The 17159-nt window shown below is 35.2% G+C and overlaps 1 protein-coding gene across 1 annotated transcript in view; it reads left to right on the forward strand.

Annotated features, from left to right (window-relative positions):
- The window catches only part of MIGA1 (mitoguardin 1), a 91620-nt gene that overhangs the window by 33364 nt on the left and 41097 nt on the right, over nucleotides 1-17159 (forward strand). The window contains exon 7 of the mRNA XM_019644041.1: nucleotides 14238-14338. Within this exon, the coding sequence (XP_019499586.1) occupies nucleotides 14238-14338 (101 nt within the window). The remainder of the gene's footprint in view (nucleotides 1-14237; nucleotides 14339-17159) is intronic.

The raw sequence follows: 17159 nt of genomic DNA on the forward strand, positions 1-17159 counted from the left end.
AACTTTTCTGTCCTGTTTGTTTTACTTTTTCCCATATACTCCAGCCAAATGGAATAAGGTCTCTTCCAGAATTGAAATTCTTCCCTAAGATTTTAGTTGTATAATCAACTCCAGGTTTTTAGTAAATTTTCCTTGTTTTTCTTTTTGCATTCTTTTGCTGATACTGTTCCTTTGCAGAATTCAACATGCTCTGAACCATTTTTTTTCTGTACAGAACACAGTGCCCTTCAAAGTGACTTCCTTTGTGCATTTTTCTTTGCTTTTCAGTCCAGAGGAAATCTCTCATACCTTTCTCTGCTCCATACTAATGGCGTTTTTTGGTCTTAGGGGTACCATTTAAGGATTCATCAGTCTCTCTGGGTTCTGGATAAATTGAGAACACAGAAAGAGCCAGGTGTTGATTATAAAAGAGCACTAACTTTATTTTGAATTTTTTTTACTAATGGCTGTATTGGACAATGTGATAAGGCTTTGTACAACTTCCTCCTTTACCCTCAAAAAAATTCTTTGCAGAGAGCTGAGAATGCAGAGCAAATTCCTAGCACACTTACGCAGCCAGCTGCCTAAGGATTCCCTGCCTGCCTAATCCCTGCCAACACTTGTCCAGCTCACGAAGGTCAGATCCAGGACAACAGTGATGGGTTTGCAGACCTAGACCTTTCTCTAGAAGACTTGAGAGACAGTGTGTGAATGCTAGTGCACACCAAGACCCACGCAGTGAACAATCTCATTTTCTTCTGTCTGCCTGATATTAGGCAGTATTAGCTAAATTACTCTTCTCATAGGGAGGAGCAAATGAAGTGAAGGGAGCCACTTAAAGTGTGAAACCAGCATAGCTTCTTCCTGGAGGATGGAGTGGAAACCCATATGAAATATGAAGTTATGGGAGGTTTCATGGTTTCCTTAGTGGCATTGGATACTTTCGACAGCACACTTTAATTATTTATGTACATGTCCAGTCTCTTAGATTAGACCTTAAACACCTTGTGGGCAGATGGAATATTTAATTCTATTCTTTTCAATGCCTTCTACCGTGACTTCACTGTAGTATAGATACTCAGTAGATTTATGGGTTTTACTTAACAAGATGTTTATCAGAGTCACCTTTGTTAGCTTTTCAGCAACATGGATTCCTAGGTTTTGCTCCACATCTACTGAATTTGAAACTTTGGTGTTGGGGTTGTGAAATACGTTTGTATTTCATAGTTCAGCAAGTGATTCTCATGTGCATTTCTGTATAAGAGGCCTTCAAGTAATATATGGATGGTAGATATACGGATAGATAGGTGGATAGATAATACGGGTGACGCTAAGATTCTCTGCAATATAATTTAAGTAAATTGGTGTAATAATTTCAGTTTATTGTTGAATGTAGAACTTTATTTTTAGTTAAGTGGAAATTTAACCAGAACAAGTTTCTTAAAAGGATATGAGGAAAATATAATGTATGATTTATGGCTGTTTTCATTTTGGCCTTAAATATATAGTTCAAGCACTGCTTCCAGTAAGTCTGTTTCTCTATATAAAAATTGCAGAAACTACTGGTGCTTTTATTCCTTTCTCTTTTCCTCTCTATAGAGAGTTCTTAAGTCTCTATAGCTGTAAGTCTTGGTTTTTTGTTTCTTTGTTTGTTTGTTTTGTTTTTATGTTTTCATGCCTTTTTCTTCATTACAAATTAAAAGGTCAAGCATAAAAAGTATAGAGAATGTTTTTAAAAATTTTATCAAATACTAACATTTTGCAACACATGCTTCAAAATTTTAAAATAATGAGCTATATTATTGCAGATGTAGTTGTAGTAACCTATGAACCTTTCCCTATTTCGTTTTCTATCTTTTTCCAGAGTTACTTATTTTGCTGTTTATCATAAACGTGTACTTATATACATTATGTTCCAGTGAACATGCTTACATGGGTCTCTGTGCACATTTATAGACATTAATTTAGGACAATTTTTTAAACCTATTAGTGGTTATAACCTATTAGTGGTCCTATAATCAACTTAGTGGGTTGTAGCCAACATTAAAAAAAAATTTTACACACACACACACGGTGCCAAAAAATGTATACACATTTTAAGAAAGGAAAAAACTGTATTAAAATTGTAATACAATGAATGATGCTAGCATTCATTTGATTAACACTATCTTTTGAGTGAACATCATACTACACATTGCTACCGTAATTCAATTCAACTTTGAAAAGTAATATATAGATAACATCACTTAAAAAGTGTACATGTTTTTGGCACCCCCGGTATATCTGTATACACACACACATATATATATATGAGTGCATTATTTGTCTGTTATACATATAACACACACATATATACCTATATAATACATATATACACATATATACACATACATATATATTTTATGAAATTTCTGTTTCATTTATATATTCATGTATTTCTGTCTACTGGGTTTCAAACTGCATTTCTTACTTTGGATCCTGGGCAGACAAGAATGACAGTCACTGCTATACATGTGGAATTGATGGATTACCAGTTATGCTGGTGTTCAGCTTTATTAGCACAAAATAACTCTTTAGAGTATTTGTACCAATTTAAACTTCACTGGCAGGTATGAGAGTTCTTTCTCATATCCTCCTTTTGTTTAAGGTCTCTGTGGTTGTACCAAGATTTTTAATTTTAATGTTACCACATTTATCAGTCTTTCCTTTATGGTTTGGGCTTTTTGTGTATTGTTTAGAATGTAAAAAGAGAATTCTTTTGTATTTTTCTTTGGACAGTTTTACTTTCATATTTAGATTTTTAATCTGCCAGGAGCTGGTTTTATAAATGTTTATTATTATTGTGTATCCTATATATGTATCTTTTCTGGACTCTCTATTTTGTTATGTTAGTCTAAACATTGGCTTCTGTGTCTTAATTACTATTGCTTTGTAGTTTTATAATGAGTCTTGACACTGGCAGGCTGAGTCCATTCACCGTGTTCTTTTTTTAAGAATTGCCTTGGCTCTTCTCAGCCCTTACTTGACCGTGTGAAGTTTGGGACAGCTTGCCAAGTTTCATGAAAACCTCTTTTGGGATTTTGATTATTACATTTCATTTGTAGGCCAGCTTGTGAGAATTTATATTTTTATAGCATTAATATTTCCATCTATAAACATGGTATAGTTCTTCATTTACTTAAGTCTTTTATAATTTTTTATAATTTTCTACATAGAGATCTTACATATCTTTATTCCTAGGTCCCTTATAGTTTTGTTGTCATGGTATCTTCTAAAATTTACATTTTCTAATTTTTTGTTGCTGGTATCTAAAATGTTGTTGATACCTCCTTTTAAATATTGTCAGCAACCATTCTGAACTCTTATTAATTCTGCTACCAGGAATTTATCATAGGTTCTTTTGGAATTTTTATTTAGGCTACGTATCTATGGATGAAAACATGTTGATTTTGCAACTCTTATACTCGCCTCCCCCCATTTTACTGCTCTGGGTAGATTCTTACAGCCTTTTGCCTCTGAAGGGAGCTGTGTAGAAAGGGGGACCCCACCATACAGAATCAAAGACTGTGCCCATTGCTGTAGCCTCCCAGTAAAGTATAGGAGAGTTATGGCAGAGACTCATGGACACTGCTAAGGCAAATTATAGCTTAAAAATCAACCTGTGACTATTTAACTGTTTATTGTGTGCTTTGCATGTGATGAAATTCAGATGGAATAAGAGCTGAAACCCTGTCTGTAGGTTGCTTCTGGTCTGATTGGCTGTAAGACTTATGAAGCCGTTAGACAGCAATATAGTGAGTGTGTACCTCGATACTGAGCTATTTCAAAAGACTCAGAGCCTGAGCTCCCTACACAAAGCAGAAGACCCTTCTTTTAGCTTTTCTTTCTCACCTCCGTTCTCTCCCATACTTCTCAACTGAAGTGCCCTCTGCCTGTTTAAGAGCTTAAGAATTTAAAAGTAAATAGATCTCATTTGGGACATGTGGTTAATCTTTGGTTATCTGCGGCTGTTTTTTGCCAAAATATCTGAATATCTATGACTTCTTATAATTCATATGGAGACCCATATGAGTATTAGGTAAGAAGAAGATTTGTACAGTACTGTTTTCTGTATGATTATGTATATTTCCTTCTAAGTAAATAATTTGGTAAACTTGGAAAAATGACAGTAGATGGGTGGCAGATTCACAAATGTTTGTTGTAGTATTTTGACTCAAAGTATACATTAATGGTATATTTATAATTTTTGTACATATCAAGTATTACGTAATAAAAGTATATTTATCTTTCATATTAAACAGAAATTTATGTTATATGAATTATTTTGGTAAAAATTAGACTTTAGTTGGTCATTAAACACTAGTGAGAGATTGATAGAATATGGGATTAAAACCTAACATCAAGGAATGATTTATATTATACTTTAGGAGACTTCTCTTATCAGATCATACAGAGTATTCATCATTACCTGGTTTCATAGTTTATTTCAGTATCAATACATACTGAAATTAAGATTATTATTTACGCACTTTGGTTAGTCTATGAGGGCAGGACCAAATTGCTGAATTTAATACCAATGTAAAAATAAATCTGATTAACATCAAATTAAGCAGCTTGCTCACAGTTTCTTGGGGACATTATTTAGTTGATATGGTTTATATGAATAAAATTCAGGCTTATTAATCTACACTTAATTAGATTTCTTCTAAAATTAATTGGGCTTCATAGTTTTTATGCTTACATTTTCTATAAAGAGTAGTATGTATTTGCAACAGTAGTATTAGCAGGCAACTCTGAAGCCATAACTTTGATAAATGTTGTTTTTTTGGCTGAAGCAAAGGACTTTTGAAATTCTTTTATACTGATGTGTAGGAACAAATTTAGCCCTTAAAAATAAACCAGGAATTTTCATAGCTTTCGGAGCATTGCTTTACATATTTCAGATATGCGTTTAGGCCTCTTTATAATCTTTTTTTTTTTTTTTAACAGAATGAACTCATAGAATCTTAGGCCTGGAATATATTTTTGGCAAACGTTTGATTGCCTAGTATATATCAAACATGGCATAGGCAGTGGAGAGACAAGGATGAAGAAGATTTGATCCTTTCTTTTAGGCACACAGAGTAGTTTGGGAGACAGGCATTAAAAATTATATAGCACAGTGGAGTAAGTGCTATAATAATGTGCTTAGAAAGTGCTATGGAAACACCAAAGAGAAGCATATGATTATTCATTGGAGGGCCCAAGGAAGGCTTCACAGGCATGACACTTGAGAAGATGGTCCACCAGGAAGACAGTTGAGAAAAGAGTGTTCCAAACAGAGGGAGCCACATGGATCAAGGCATATAATGGAGCCTGTTTAGGGAACTAGAAGTCATTTAATATGTCTTGGGAACACAGTGTATGTAGGAGAACCTAGAAAAGTGGGCAGGAGATAAATCAGGAAGGTCCTTGTTTTGTACCTTTAGGCAAAAAGGAGCCCCTGAGAATTATGTCATAATCACATTTATGTGTTTGCACAAGATTGTGGATGGGTTGACTGGTACAGTATAAATGTTTTATCTTTTTTTCTTTTATTCAAAGGATTTCCTTGAGATAGTGAGACATCCTGTAAAGGAAAATTAGAGATTTTTTTCCAGCCTAGTCTTGATTTCACAAATTCTCTGGCAGAGAATAGGAAAAAGCTATAAAGTGGGACCTCCTGACTGCTAGAGAGACGTTATTCTTCGTTTTTGGTAAGCAGCCAGATAGAACATTTAGCAATATTCAAAAAGCTTGGCAGCAAGAGGAAATACCTCAACCTATCATCTTGAGTCAAATGTCAGACAGCCCAGAGTGGACGCTCTAAGACCTTGTCCTTTTCCTTTTGTGCACAATCACTGTGGTTGGTGGATAAACTCCCTGAGGGTTTATTTTTAGGGAGTGACATGAATTACAGGCTTAACTTGAATACGCAGACCTCTAAATATACAGAGTGCAAATTGCAGAACATATGAGAAATTTGGCCTGGTAATTTCCTCCCATGCATTCAGGCTTACAATCTTAATTTCAGAGTTGTTAATAATACTACAAAATGAAGCCTAACTGGTGTTACATATGCAAAGTCAAAATAGGTTCAGAGGTGAAAGCAGTATGTAGTGAAAACTGCCGGTGCCTGAAGCAGGGGGAAATCCTGCTACTTGCCTTTCTTTGCCTCTTTTGTCTTTAAGTTACACCTTATTGGCTTGGATTTCTAAGTTCAGGACCTTCACTCACCCGTACAAGGCCTTTGTATGCGTTAGAAAAAGGCCTGTATAATATAGCTCCTTGAAAAGGGCACCTTTGTGATACGAAAAAGGTTCACCTTCCCCCAGGAAGATGCAGGCCTAGAAAATTGGCTGGATTTCTGCTCCCACTTGTCCCATTGGACAGGGGCCTTCTTGTAGTGGATGGAGTGACCAGCAATTCTCAGTGGCCCTGTTAAAGTCTCTATAATCGCAGAGCTAACCTTGATTACATTTTGCTCCACTTTCGGTTATCCAGTCACTTCTCCTAACAAAGGTAGAAAATGCTGTTACTCCTTTCTCTTTCCTTCTATTACTCATTTTGCATTGGCAGCTGTGTTTCTGTTACGAATCCTCATTGTTCTGTTGGCCCATCGTGGCCTATAAGAATTTGTGATAAAGAGGGAAAGCCAGAAGCAGCTGTTATGGGAACCTCCTTTTGAGGAGTGCCATAGTTAGGCCTTTTTCATATGTGTATTATCTCACATAGAAAACTGTGTTAAGTCATAACACATCGAGCATTCATCAGTTCTTTTGTTTCAGTGGATTTCATAGTTATTCTTTTCTATTAAGATACATTGAGAAGAAAATCAAGAAAATATATCTTAGCTCTTACGCTTTCTGAAACCATGGTGCTTTTGATTTTTATATTCAACTTTTTTGTCTCTGTCAAACTATACTATAGCATTTTAAAACAAATCAGAATAAAAATTATCTGCAGTATGGATGAGGCAGATAGTCATACAGGATACATAAAGAGCAGCAATATTTTCTAGATTTCTTGTTTATTTTAACAGATTATAGCAGACTCTATTTGGAAAATAGCTTATCTTATCAGCAGCAGGAACTTTTTCATTTTTAATAAAACCAACAAGGTTCCAAATCATACTTAAATTGCTAAACATCGTCTGGAGAGTAGCTGCTGACATAGAAGTCAGATGACACTGAGACATTTGGCAGCCTTCCTCTTCCTGCTGGTGTTACAAAACCCACAGTGGACAGCCTAGGTTTTAAAAGAAGTCTGGCATCTTTGGAATCTCCACTAGAATCTACTGAGGTTAAAATAGAACCTGATGCCTTCTAAGCGACAGAGAATAGAATGTGCCTTGGGATAGCAGAGCGAGGGACACAGAACCCCCACTTGCACTGGTTTAAAGAAATAGATCTAGGCCTGAAGTTCTGCTTCCAGGGCTGAAGTGTCTTCTACTTTTTTTCTTTTTCTTTCTTTCTTTTTTATTTAAACTTTCAAGCAAATTCTGCTTTGGAAGAAACTTAATATGTGAATTAGGAGATTGTGAAAGAAGGAGGAAGGCTTGAATCCAGTCAGATTTTTGGCCTAAAATATATGACCGTTTAGTTGTAAGGAAGCATACTTTTAGTGTTCTTCCAAAGAAAAACATAGTTTATGTCTATGCATGACTATTTTAAAACTTCTGGGTGTTTGAGACAGGTAAAAAAATGTTTTAAAGTATTTTAGGTTTACTATTTTAAAAGGTTAGGGGAAAAAAGAGCTACATGGCCAAGTGTCACTGGGTAACTTACGGCACATTTTTTATATTTAGTCACCCAGTTATGTGGAAAGCATTCTTTTAGGCAATTGGATATTAATGATGAGTCATTAGGGGGCTTAAACTGCAATTTTCAGGTTTAGAAGATAGGATTATAAGTTCAATTAACTTAGGACTGGGTATTGGAAACATAAGAATTTTAACAGGGCTCTGAAAACAAATTAAAGTGATATAATGGGCAAAATAACCCAGAGGAAATACACGAGAGGCTTTTTAAATTAGGGACTTTCACGTCTTAAGGATGGTCAGTTTATAATAACAAGTTTTATTTAGTTTATATAAACAAATATTTAAGTGTTTTCAGTGTGTTCCATGTTCTTATTGAGAACTGTAGGAACCATCAGAAAAAAGGAAGAAAATACAAGAAAGTTCATCGACTTAAGTTGTGTCAGTCCAGCTGGGCAGACAGGTTATATGTCAGGCAATAGTTAAATAAAAATTCAGTTAGTATGTTAAATGGTACAGATTACCTCATGCATAATAATGTGAATAGCTGACATGTACCAAATGTTCACTTTACATATATTAACTTGTTTAATCCTCACATAACTTTATGAGGTAGATTTTTCCTCCCATTTTACAAATGAGAACATTGAGAAACTGAGAAGATAAGAAACATAAACAAGGTCACACAGCTAATAAGTAGCAGAGTCAGAATTTGAATCCAGGCTGCATGGCTCCCAACCCAACACTTTTGCTGTATTGCCTTACCTAGAGGCAAAAAATTAGCTAATTCTTGGAGGATACTTGCAGGGGATAGTACTTGAACTGTGTATTATAAAGCAGTATGTGTTCCTGGGTCCCCTGGGCCAAGGGAGCAGAAGGAGAGAAATTTGTATGTTGGAGAAGATGCAGGAGGAGCCAAAAGCTCGAGTAAGAAATACATATGGCAATAATAGTATCAGCAAAAAATGCTTTAGCACTTACTGTGTAGCAAGTACTGTGCCTCCACAAATCTCTCATTTAATCCTTATGACATCTCTGTGAAATCAATATTTTTATCCCCAGTTCACCCAGATAGTAAACAGCAAAGCTAGGATTGGGATCCAAATGCTTGCTGGCTGACTCCAAAGCCCGAGCTTCTACCCACTGCATTACTCCACAGCAAGTGGGAGTGCAAGTAAATGTACTCAGCTAAAACCACGGGGTCTTTTAGTCGTTAATAGAAAACAAGATTAGATAGGTAGGGTGGACAGAGATTATGGAAGGCTTTGAAAACTAGACAAGGAGCATTGAAGACTTTGATTAGGAAATGGCCTTTTTGTTCTGGTTACAATAAAGCATCCTAGTACATAATGAAGTTATTTCTGTTTAACAGTTACTTATATTAAAGGAAATAAATAGCCTGTGAAAGCACATAGTAGTCACTCAAAAACTATGAGTTGAATCTGAATCCTCTAAAGAACTTATAAGCTCTTTGCGCTGTAGATAAGATGGGAGAAAGGAATGCTCTACCAGTGCTCGCTGTCCAATAGAAATGTAACGTGAGCCACAAATGTAACTGAATTTTCTAGCAGCCACATGAAAAAGTAAAATGAAAGAGGTGGAATTGATTTTAAGAGTATGTTTTCTTAAACCCAATATATATTAATAAGATATTTTATGTCTTTTGGTACACTGTTTTCAAAATCCATTGTGTATTTTATACACTTACAGCACACCTCATTTCTGACTAGCCACATTTCGTGTGCTCAGTAGACACATGTGTCTAGCAGCTACCATATTGGACACCACAGCTGCATAGTTTCATAGCATGAAATCTGGTGTCAGATGACCTGGGTTTGTATCTTGCCATTCCATTTCTTAACTGTGTGAGTATGGACCAGTTACTTAACCTCTCTGTACCTTAGCTTCTTGATATGCAAAATGAAAAAGATAATATTACCTACCGCCAAGGGTTATTGTGAGAATTATAAGATTTTATGTGTAGAGCACATAACTTGGTTTCTGGCAAGTTAAAGTGCAAAATAAGTGTGTATCAATTTCATTACATTTTTATTGTTGTCATTAAATAGCAAGCATCTCTTATTTTCCATGTCGTCTTTCTGCAAGTAGATGATTACCCCCAGCTAAATAATCCCACTTAAAATTCTAAACCAATCACTAAAGAGCAAAGAAAAATTGATGAGCTAGGAGAAAAAAGATTGTGAGTGATGTATGAGTGGCATTAGACTCTACTACTGCTGCTGGTATTCCCTTATAGGGTACAGATAAATTATTTTCAATTTACTGTTATACTTAATAGACTCATCAGATCTTCTGACTTTTTAACCTACCATTATTATAGATGCTTCCTCAACCAGGGAATAAAATTCATGTCCAATAATAATTTGCAGCTTTACTGCCAACATTGAAATACAGAAAGTATTTCATTGTCTTTTCTGTTTTCAGCCATTTGGGGCCAAAAATATATAGATTTATTATTTTCTTTCCTTCAAAACTCTTAGAGGAAAGTGTACTAAACCAAAAAAGTATAGTGATTTGTCACACCCTCTTGTGTAACTATCAAAAAACAAAACATTTCCAAATTCCTAAAAAGGCCCTTGTACCCACTCCCAGTCAGTATCTGTTCACTAGCTCCCAAGATTAACCACTGTTTTGTTGTTCATGCTAATTACTTCCTGGTTTTTATTGATAACTTTACTAACTTAATGTGTAGTCCTGATCACTATAGTTTAGTTTTGCCTGTTTTTGAATTTTATTATTATTATTTTTTTAAAGTTTTTTTTTTATTGGGAAATTGGGGGAAGGGGAACAGACAAGTTGCTGTTGGTTTGTTCTTCAGTCTAGTTGTGGAGGATGTTGCTTCACTGGCCCAAGCTGGCACCATCATTGCGCTCTTCCCAGGCGAGGCAGATCAGTCGCCGGCCTCTGGATGGCTGCTCACAGCGGCTGCTGGCCGCTCACGCTGGCTGCCGGCTACACATGGTAGCTTATGGTAGCCCAGTGCAGCAGGGGATTGCAGCCTACGCTGTCGCTGGTGACCCACGGCAGCCCAGCTCCAGGTCGAGCTGTTGTTCAGCATCTTAGCTGTAGAGGGCAGTGTCACTGGCCCTCATATGTGGGATCTGAACTGGGGCCCTCTGGCATCCCAAGCCAGTTCTTAACCAACGCACCACTCGGCCGGCCCTTGAATTTTAATGCGGATGAAACCATACATGTAATTCTTCACTCAACATACTGTGAGATGCATCCACACTCTTGCATGTAGCAGCAATCCATTCACTTTGATTATTGTATGGTATTTTATTGTTTGAATATACTACAATTTGTGTATTCTCTGGTAGATGCACATTGGTTTTATTCCAGTTTGGAACTATTATAAATAACAATGTTATGAAAATTCTTATGCCCATTAGCATGTATTTCTGTGAAACACACCTAAGGATAGAATTGCTAGGTCATAGAGAATGCAGTCTTGAACTTGAATAGATAATGGCAAACTTTCCACAGTGATTCTACCAAGTAACATTTCCAACAGTGGTATGCAGAGTTTCATTGCTGTACATCCTTAACAAAAAAACACACACTTTTAAGTTAAGAATTCTGGTAGATGTATAATGATACCTCATTGTGATTTTAGCATTTTTTTCTGCTAAGAAAAATTAGATAAGGAAATATTTTTGCAAATATTGACAAAGATGAAGACTTGGGTTTTCAATTTTCCATGCTGTCCTTGTCTTTCAATACCGCAATCAAGAGTTGATGCTACTTTTTAGAAAAAGTATTTTAAATTTTAATTGGATGCATGAAAGCAGTCAGTTTGAGGTATTGCCCAGTCTTCTTTCTTTATACTTTTTATTGCCTTATCTGTAAAGCAGATGTATTATTTCTCTTCATGATTATAAAGCTGCCATTCCAGGAATCATAACAGTTACTGAAATGAAAGGTATGGTCTGTGGTTTACAAAGTTAGATTTAATGAATAAATCTTTCCAGTTCCTCTGAGCCATTTTTCTTTGTTGGTTTTTTTTTTAAATATAGTACAATCATGGTAACTGATCTGGATGACATTGAGAGGCTGGTTTCTGTTGAGTGAAGTAAAACAGACTTTTAACAGCTTGTGGGTAATGTCTCAAAGGTAAAGTGACAGGAGATAAATGTCTATGTTCCACTCTGAAAATAGCAAAAGGCATATGGAACCAAGATTTAACTTAATTGACTTGTAATTTAATCCTGCTTTAAAAGTGCTTTGGCAAAATGAAAATTATACTGTGATTTCTTTTTGCACAATTAATACTAACAATGGAAAATAATTAGGAAGATAAAGGTTTGAAAGTTGTAAATGCCAAATCAGTTTTATAAATAATCTCAAAGTTTGTGTGAATTTTTAAAAATCATATATGAACTGAAAAGAGAATAGTGGAAAATTTTCTGGATAATTGACTTTCCAAAAATCCCAGTTTTATAGCTATTTATAAATGTAAAACAATTATATTGTTTTGTTCTCAAGTTTGATGAAAAAATTTAAATATCTAAAAGAACATGTATTTTTGAAAATAGAATGATTTAACCTCAAATTTTGTCCCATTAATAGTCATTTAGTAGTAGAAGGATTTTAAGCTGACGAATTAGGTACTTTAAAAAGATTGATGTAGGGCCGGCTGGCGCGATGGTTAAGAACTGGCTTGGGATGCCAGAGGGCCCCGGTTCGGATCCCACATATGAGGGCCAGTGACACTGCCCTCTACAGCTAAGATGCTGAACAACGGCTCAACCTAGAGCTGGGCTGCTGTGAGTCGCCGGCGACGGCGTGGGCTGCAGTCCCTGTGGCAGTGGGTTGCCAGGGGCTACCGTTTGTAGCCAGCAGCCAGTGTGAGCGGCCAGCAGCTGCAGTGAGCGGCCATCCAGAAGCCGGCGACTGATCTGCCTCACCCAGAAAGAGCGCAATGATGGTGCCAACTTGGGCCAGTGAAGCAACATCCTCCACAACTAGACTGAAGAACAAAATGACAGCAACTTGTCTGTCCCCCTTCCCCCAATTCCCCAACACTGTTCCCATCCCCCCAATTCACCAATAAAAATCTTAAAAAAAAAAAAAAAAGATTGATGTAAACTTCATTTGAAAACAATTATAATTTATTTAAACTTGGAAGATAAATGGTTAAAATGTTAAATATGGTCCACCAAATTTAAATAGTAAAACAAAAAATGCTATGTGTATGGTTATTTTTGATACTTCATAGGAGTGAACTTTGTACCAATTATGGCTTATTTGCTTTTCTGTTTGGCTTAAAGCTTGGAATATAAATTGTTTTCAAAACTTTTGAGTTTAAACTAAATTGATGGTTTGGATTTTAAAAGGCTTTGCACTCTGTATAGAATCACAAAATGTCTGTGTTTTCTGTTACTAGGAGGTTCAAAACTTGGGACTTAGGAAATTTCTGGTAAAGGTAATGAACTTTATTTTAGGAAAAATGATGGAATAGAAATTTGGATGAATGAAACCCAAAGAGATTTCTGGTTTCTTTATAAAGAAGATAAAGTGCCAGACAAATTTAGCAGACTGAAAATCAAAATAAGAAAAATCTGAATATATTTTGTTCTTTGCTTTTTCATATTTGTGATACATTTTGAAGCATATCAGTTGTTTGCTACAATGTAGTCACATCTGTAAGCAAGTCCAGTGTTTGTTTGAAAATTTAATGTTAACAGATTCTTGATGACAGTATGTGACGATGTGGACACCCACATTCATAATGTATTTTGCTAATAGGTAGCCTGTGAAGACAGATTAACTATTTGCAAATAAATATATTTAAACTTTTCCAGCCCTTTCAAACCATTGGGGCAGTTATATTTGACTCTCAGTTAAGCAGAATGAACATGAGGGACCTAGACCTGATCATTTTTGGCTTTTCAGTGTTTTAAAGTAGGCCTTAAAGACTAAAGAACTCAGACATACCTTCATGAATTGTTATAATTGATCAGCATATCACAAGTGATAAGCCAGGCATTTTATGTTAATAATTCATTTAATTTGAATGAACCTACCAGTTCTTTCAAGTTGAACGAGGCCACTTGCAACTAAATTTGCTCTGTTTCAAACTGTCTTTGGTATATATGCCGATTTTACCATGTGTGGTAGATAATCTAAATCGAGTTATTATATGTGAATTTAAGTTTTTATATACTTAAAAGCTTTTTAATCTGAAATTAAGTTTAATCCCTTTTTAAAGCAAAAAATGTCTAGTTTATAGCACTTTCTGCTCTGCTTGGCACTGTTTCAGAATCAGTTAATGAATACACCTTGAGAGTCTTGTCAAATTATATCCCATTGATTTGTATTGTTTTCCCTTTAGATTCCAGTAGTCTAAATAAAGACAAGTAAAAAGCAAAAAAAAGGAGAAAAAAAACAACTACAGAAGATTACATATGGCAGTAACAAGGAATATCAATTTCTAAACTTTTCCGCTTTTACTTTTAAGATAAAGATACAGACATCACTGTGAAAGGGAATATGGATGACTTTGGCCTGCGAGACACCTTGAGCATTGCGTCAACCGACTCCTTTGCTTCAGCAGCAGAGGTAGGGAATGTATGTTCCTAACGAAGGTTCCTCATTCTTTGTCAGCTAGAGAGTACAGTTTTGCCTTTGTGCTGTAATTCATTCAGTTCAGTAGCCATTTATTTAGCTACCATGTGGTAAGTACAAAGAGGAATATAACATAAATGTAAGTTCCCACAGGAGCTCATAGTCTTTTTAAAGAGGTGAACATGTAAACACATACTTTAGATGGATCCTTTCATATACTGTGGATTGTGAGCTAGGCATATTATAAGTATCTTGTTGGAAAGCAGTTGACCTTATAATCAAGTCTTAAAATTGTTCAGATTCTTTAGCTCAGAAGTTATACTTCTAGATATTTTTCCAGGGAAGTGATAAGATTCAACGATTTATATATTGAAGTATTCACTGTAGCATTGTAATAATAATGAAAAACTGGAAACAGTCTAATGCCAAATTATGGTGCATCCATAATTTGAAATATTATAGTGCATAAACATGTTTGTAATCATTTTTAATGACCTGGTAACATATGTTAAGTGAAATGAGTATTATATAAAGCTTTATATAAAAAGTATGATTGTGGTTTTGTAATAGGAAAAGAAAGAAAAACATATGGTATATAATTATTTAGAGAAAAAAGGCAAGCTATAAATACACTAATGTGTAAAGAGTGGTGATTATTGTATTATAAACTTATGGGTAATTTGTTTTTTACTGAGATTTAAATTTTGTATCAAAAGAGAATGCTTGCAAAGAGGTCACCTTTTTATAATTTTTTCTACTTAAAACAGGTTTAAAAATCACATGTATGGAGCATTTTCTCAATCCATTGAGATTTTGCTTCCCGGCAATTGTTGACAGTTTGGCTCAAATAAACTCTTATAAGTTTTCTCTTAGGCTGGATGTTTTTCATTAAAAAAAAAAAAAAATCGGCTACATGTGATTTTTTTTTTATCTTAGAATAATTTCATTTTTATGGTAGCTTTTTAATATTAATGCTGTTTTTAAAAATATAAACAGTATCACACATCTGTAATTAATGTGTGAATTCAAGCTCTAGTGTGGAAAGCTTTCGGTCTTCCAATAACCTGAACCCTAAGCCTGATTCTGCCTTTATTAAAGCTGTACCAACCATAATCTTTCAATCTCTCAAGACTTTTCTGTATATGTATATTTTAGTTATTGCTTTCAGTGTCATCTCCTGAATTGTTTACCTTTTTCTTTATATTTTTATACTTGTTAGTTTACAATAGACATAATATATCTACTTGTTTATGGAAAAGCTATTTCCCTTTCCTTTTACAGTTCGAAATATATAGGCTTATCTTTCTGTTCTTTTTTTAAAATATTTTTTCAACTTTATTGAGATATAATTGACATATAACATTATGTAAGTTTAAGGTATACAATGTGATGATTTGATACAGGTATATATTATCAAATAATTACCACAATAAGGTTGAGTAACACCTCTATCACCTTATATTTACCTTTCATTTTTGTATGTGTGGTAAGAACATTTAAGATCTACTCTCTTAGGAACTTTCAAGTATATAATACAGTATTGTTGACTGTAGTCACCATACTGTACATTAGATCCCCAGAACTTATTTATCTTCTCACTGGAAGTTTGTACCCTTGGACCAACATGTCCCCGTTTCTCTCACCCCGCAGCCCCTGGCCACCGCCATTCTGCTCTCTGTTTCTGTGGGTTTGGTTTTTTTTTTAGATTCCACATGTAAGTGATGCCATATAGTATTTGTCTTTCCCTGTCTGATTTATTTCACTTAGCATAATGCCTTCAAGGTCCATTCATATTGTTACAAGTGGCAGCATTGCCTTCTTTCTTATGTATGAATATTTCATTTTATATATATATGATATGTATGAGAGATATATATCATATATATGATTTATATATGTATATTTATATATAAATCACACCTTCTTTATTTGTTGATGGACACAAGTTTTTTTCATATCTTGGCTATTATGAAAAATGGCTGCAGTGAACATGGTTATGCAGATATCTCAAGATACTGATTTCAGGGCCGGCCGAGTGGCTCAGTTGGTTAAGAGCTTGCTCAAGAGGGCGAGCTCTGAGCAACAGTGGTTCAATGCCCGGCACAAGCTGAGCTGCCGCTGAGCTGCCACAGGTGGCAGGATGGCTCAGCTAAAACAAAAGATAATGATTTCATTTCCATTCGACTGTACCCATAAGTGAGATTGCTGGATCATATGGTAGTTCTATTGAGTTGTCAGAAAAGTCATGACGTATTTTGTCTATGTTTTTCAAAGGTCATTTATTTAAAGAACAAAGATCAATCAATGATATATTTTCCATTTTGTTCGATAACCTTTTGCCATCTTTCAGTGAACTTCATAATTCCTCATTCATAGAAGGACCTGTCTTTATTTGTGAAAAACTGAACAAGGTGCTGATTTACAGCCTCATCTGAATTGAACATTATACCATACAAGGAGTTTTGAAGACAGCGAAACAAGTGGAAGTCTGATGGCACAAGGTCAGGCGAGTATGGTGGGTGTGTCAACACATCCCATCCAAGCTCCAATAATTTTTGACGGGTGATCAAACTTGTGTGTGGTCTCGCGTTGTCATGATGGAACACAACTCTTTTACAATTACCAAGCTCTGGACGTTTCTGGATGATGGATTCGTTCAAACTGTCCAGTTGCCGACAGTACACATTCGAATTGATTATTTGGTTCCTTGGTAGGAGCTTGAAAAACACGACACCTTTAAAATCCCACCACACTGAGAGCATAACCTTCCTCTGATGAATGTCTGCTTTTGATGTCATTTGAGGTGAATCATCAT

This window comes from Hipposideros armiger, unplaced genomic scaffold (assembly GCF_001890085.2).
Source record: "Hipposideros armiger isolate ML-2016 unplaced genomic scaffold, ASM189008v1 scaffold_84, whole genome shotgun sequence".
In the NCBI taxonomy this organism is placed as follows: Eukaryota; Metazoa; Chordata; class Mammalia; order Chiroptera; family Hipposideridae; genus Hipposideros; species Hipposideros armiger.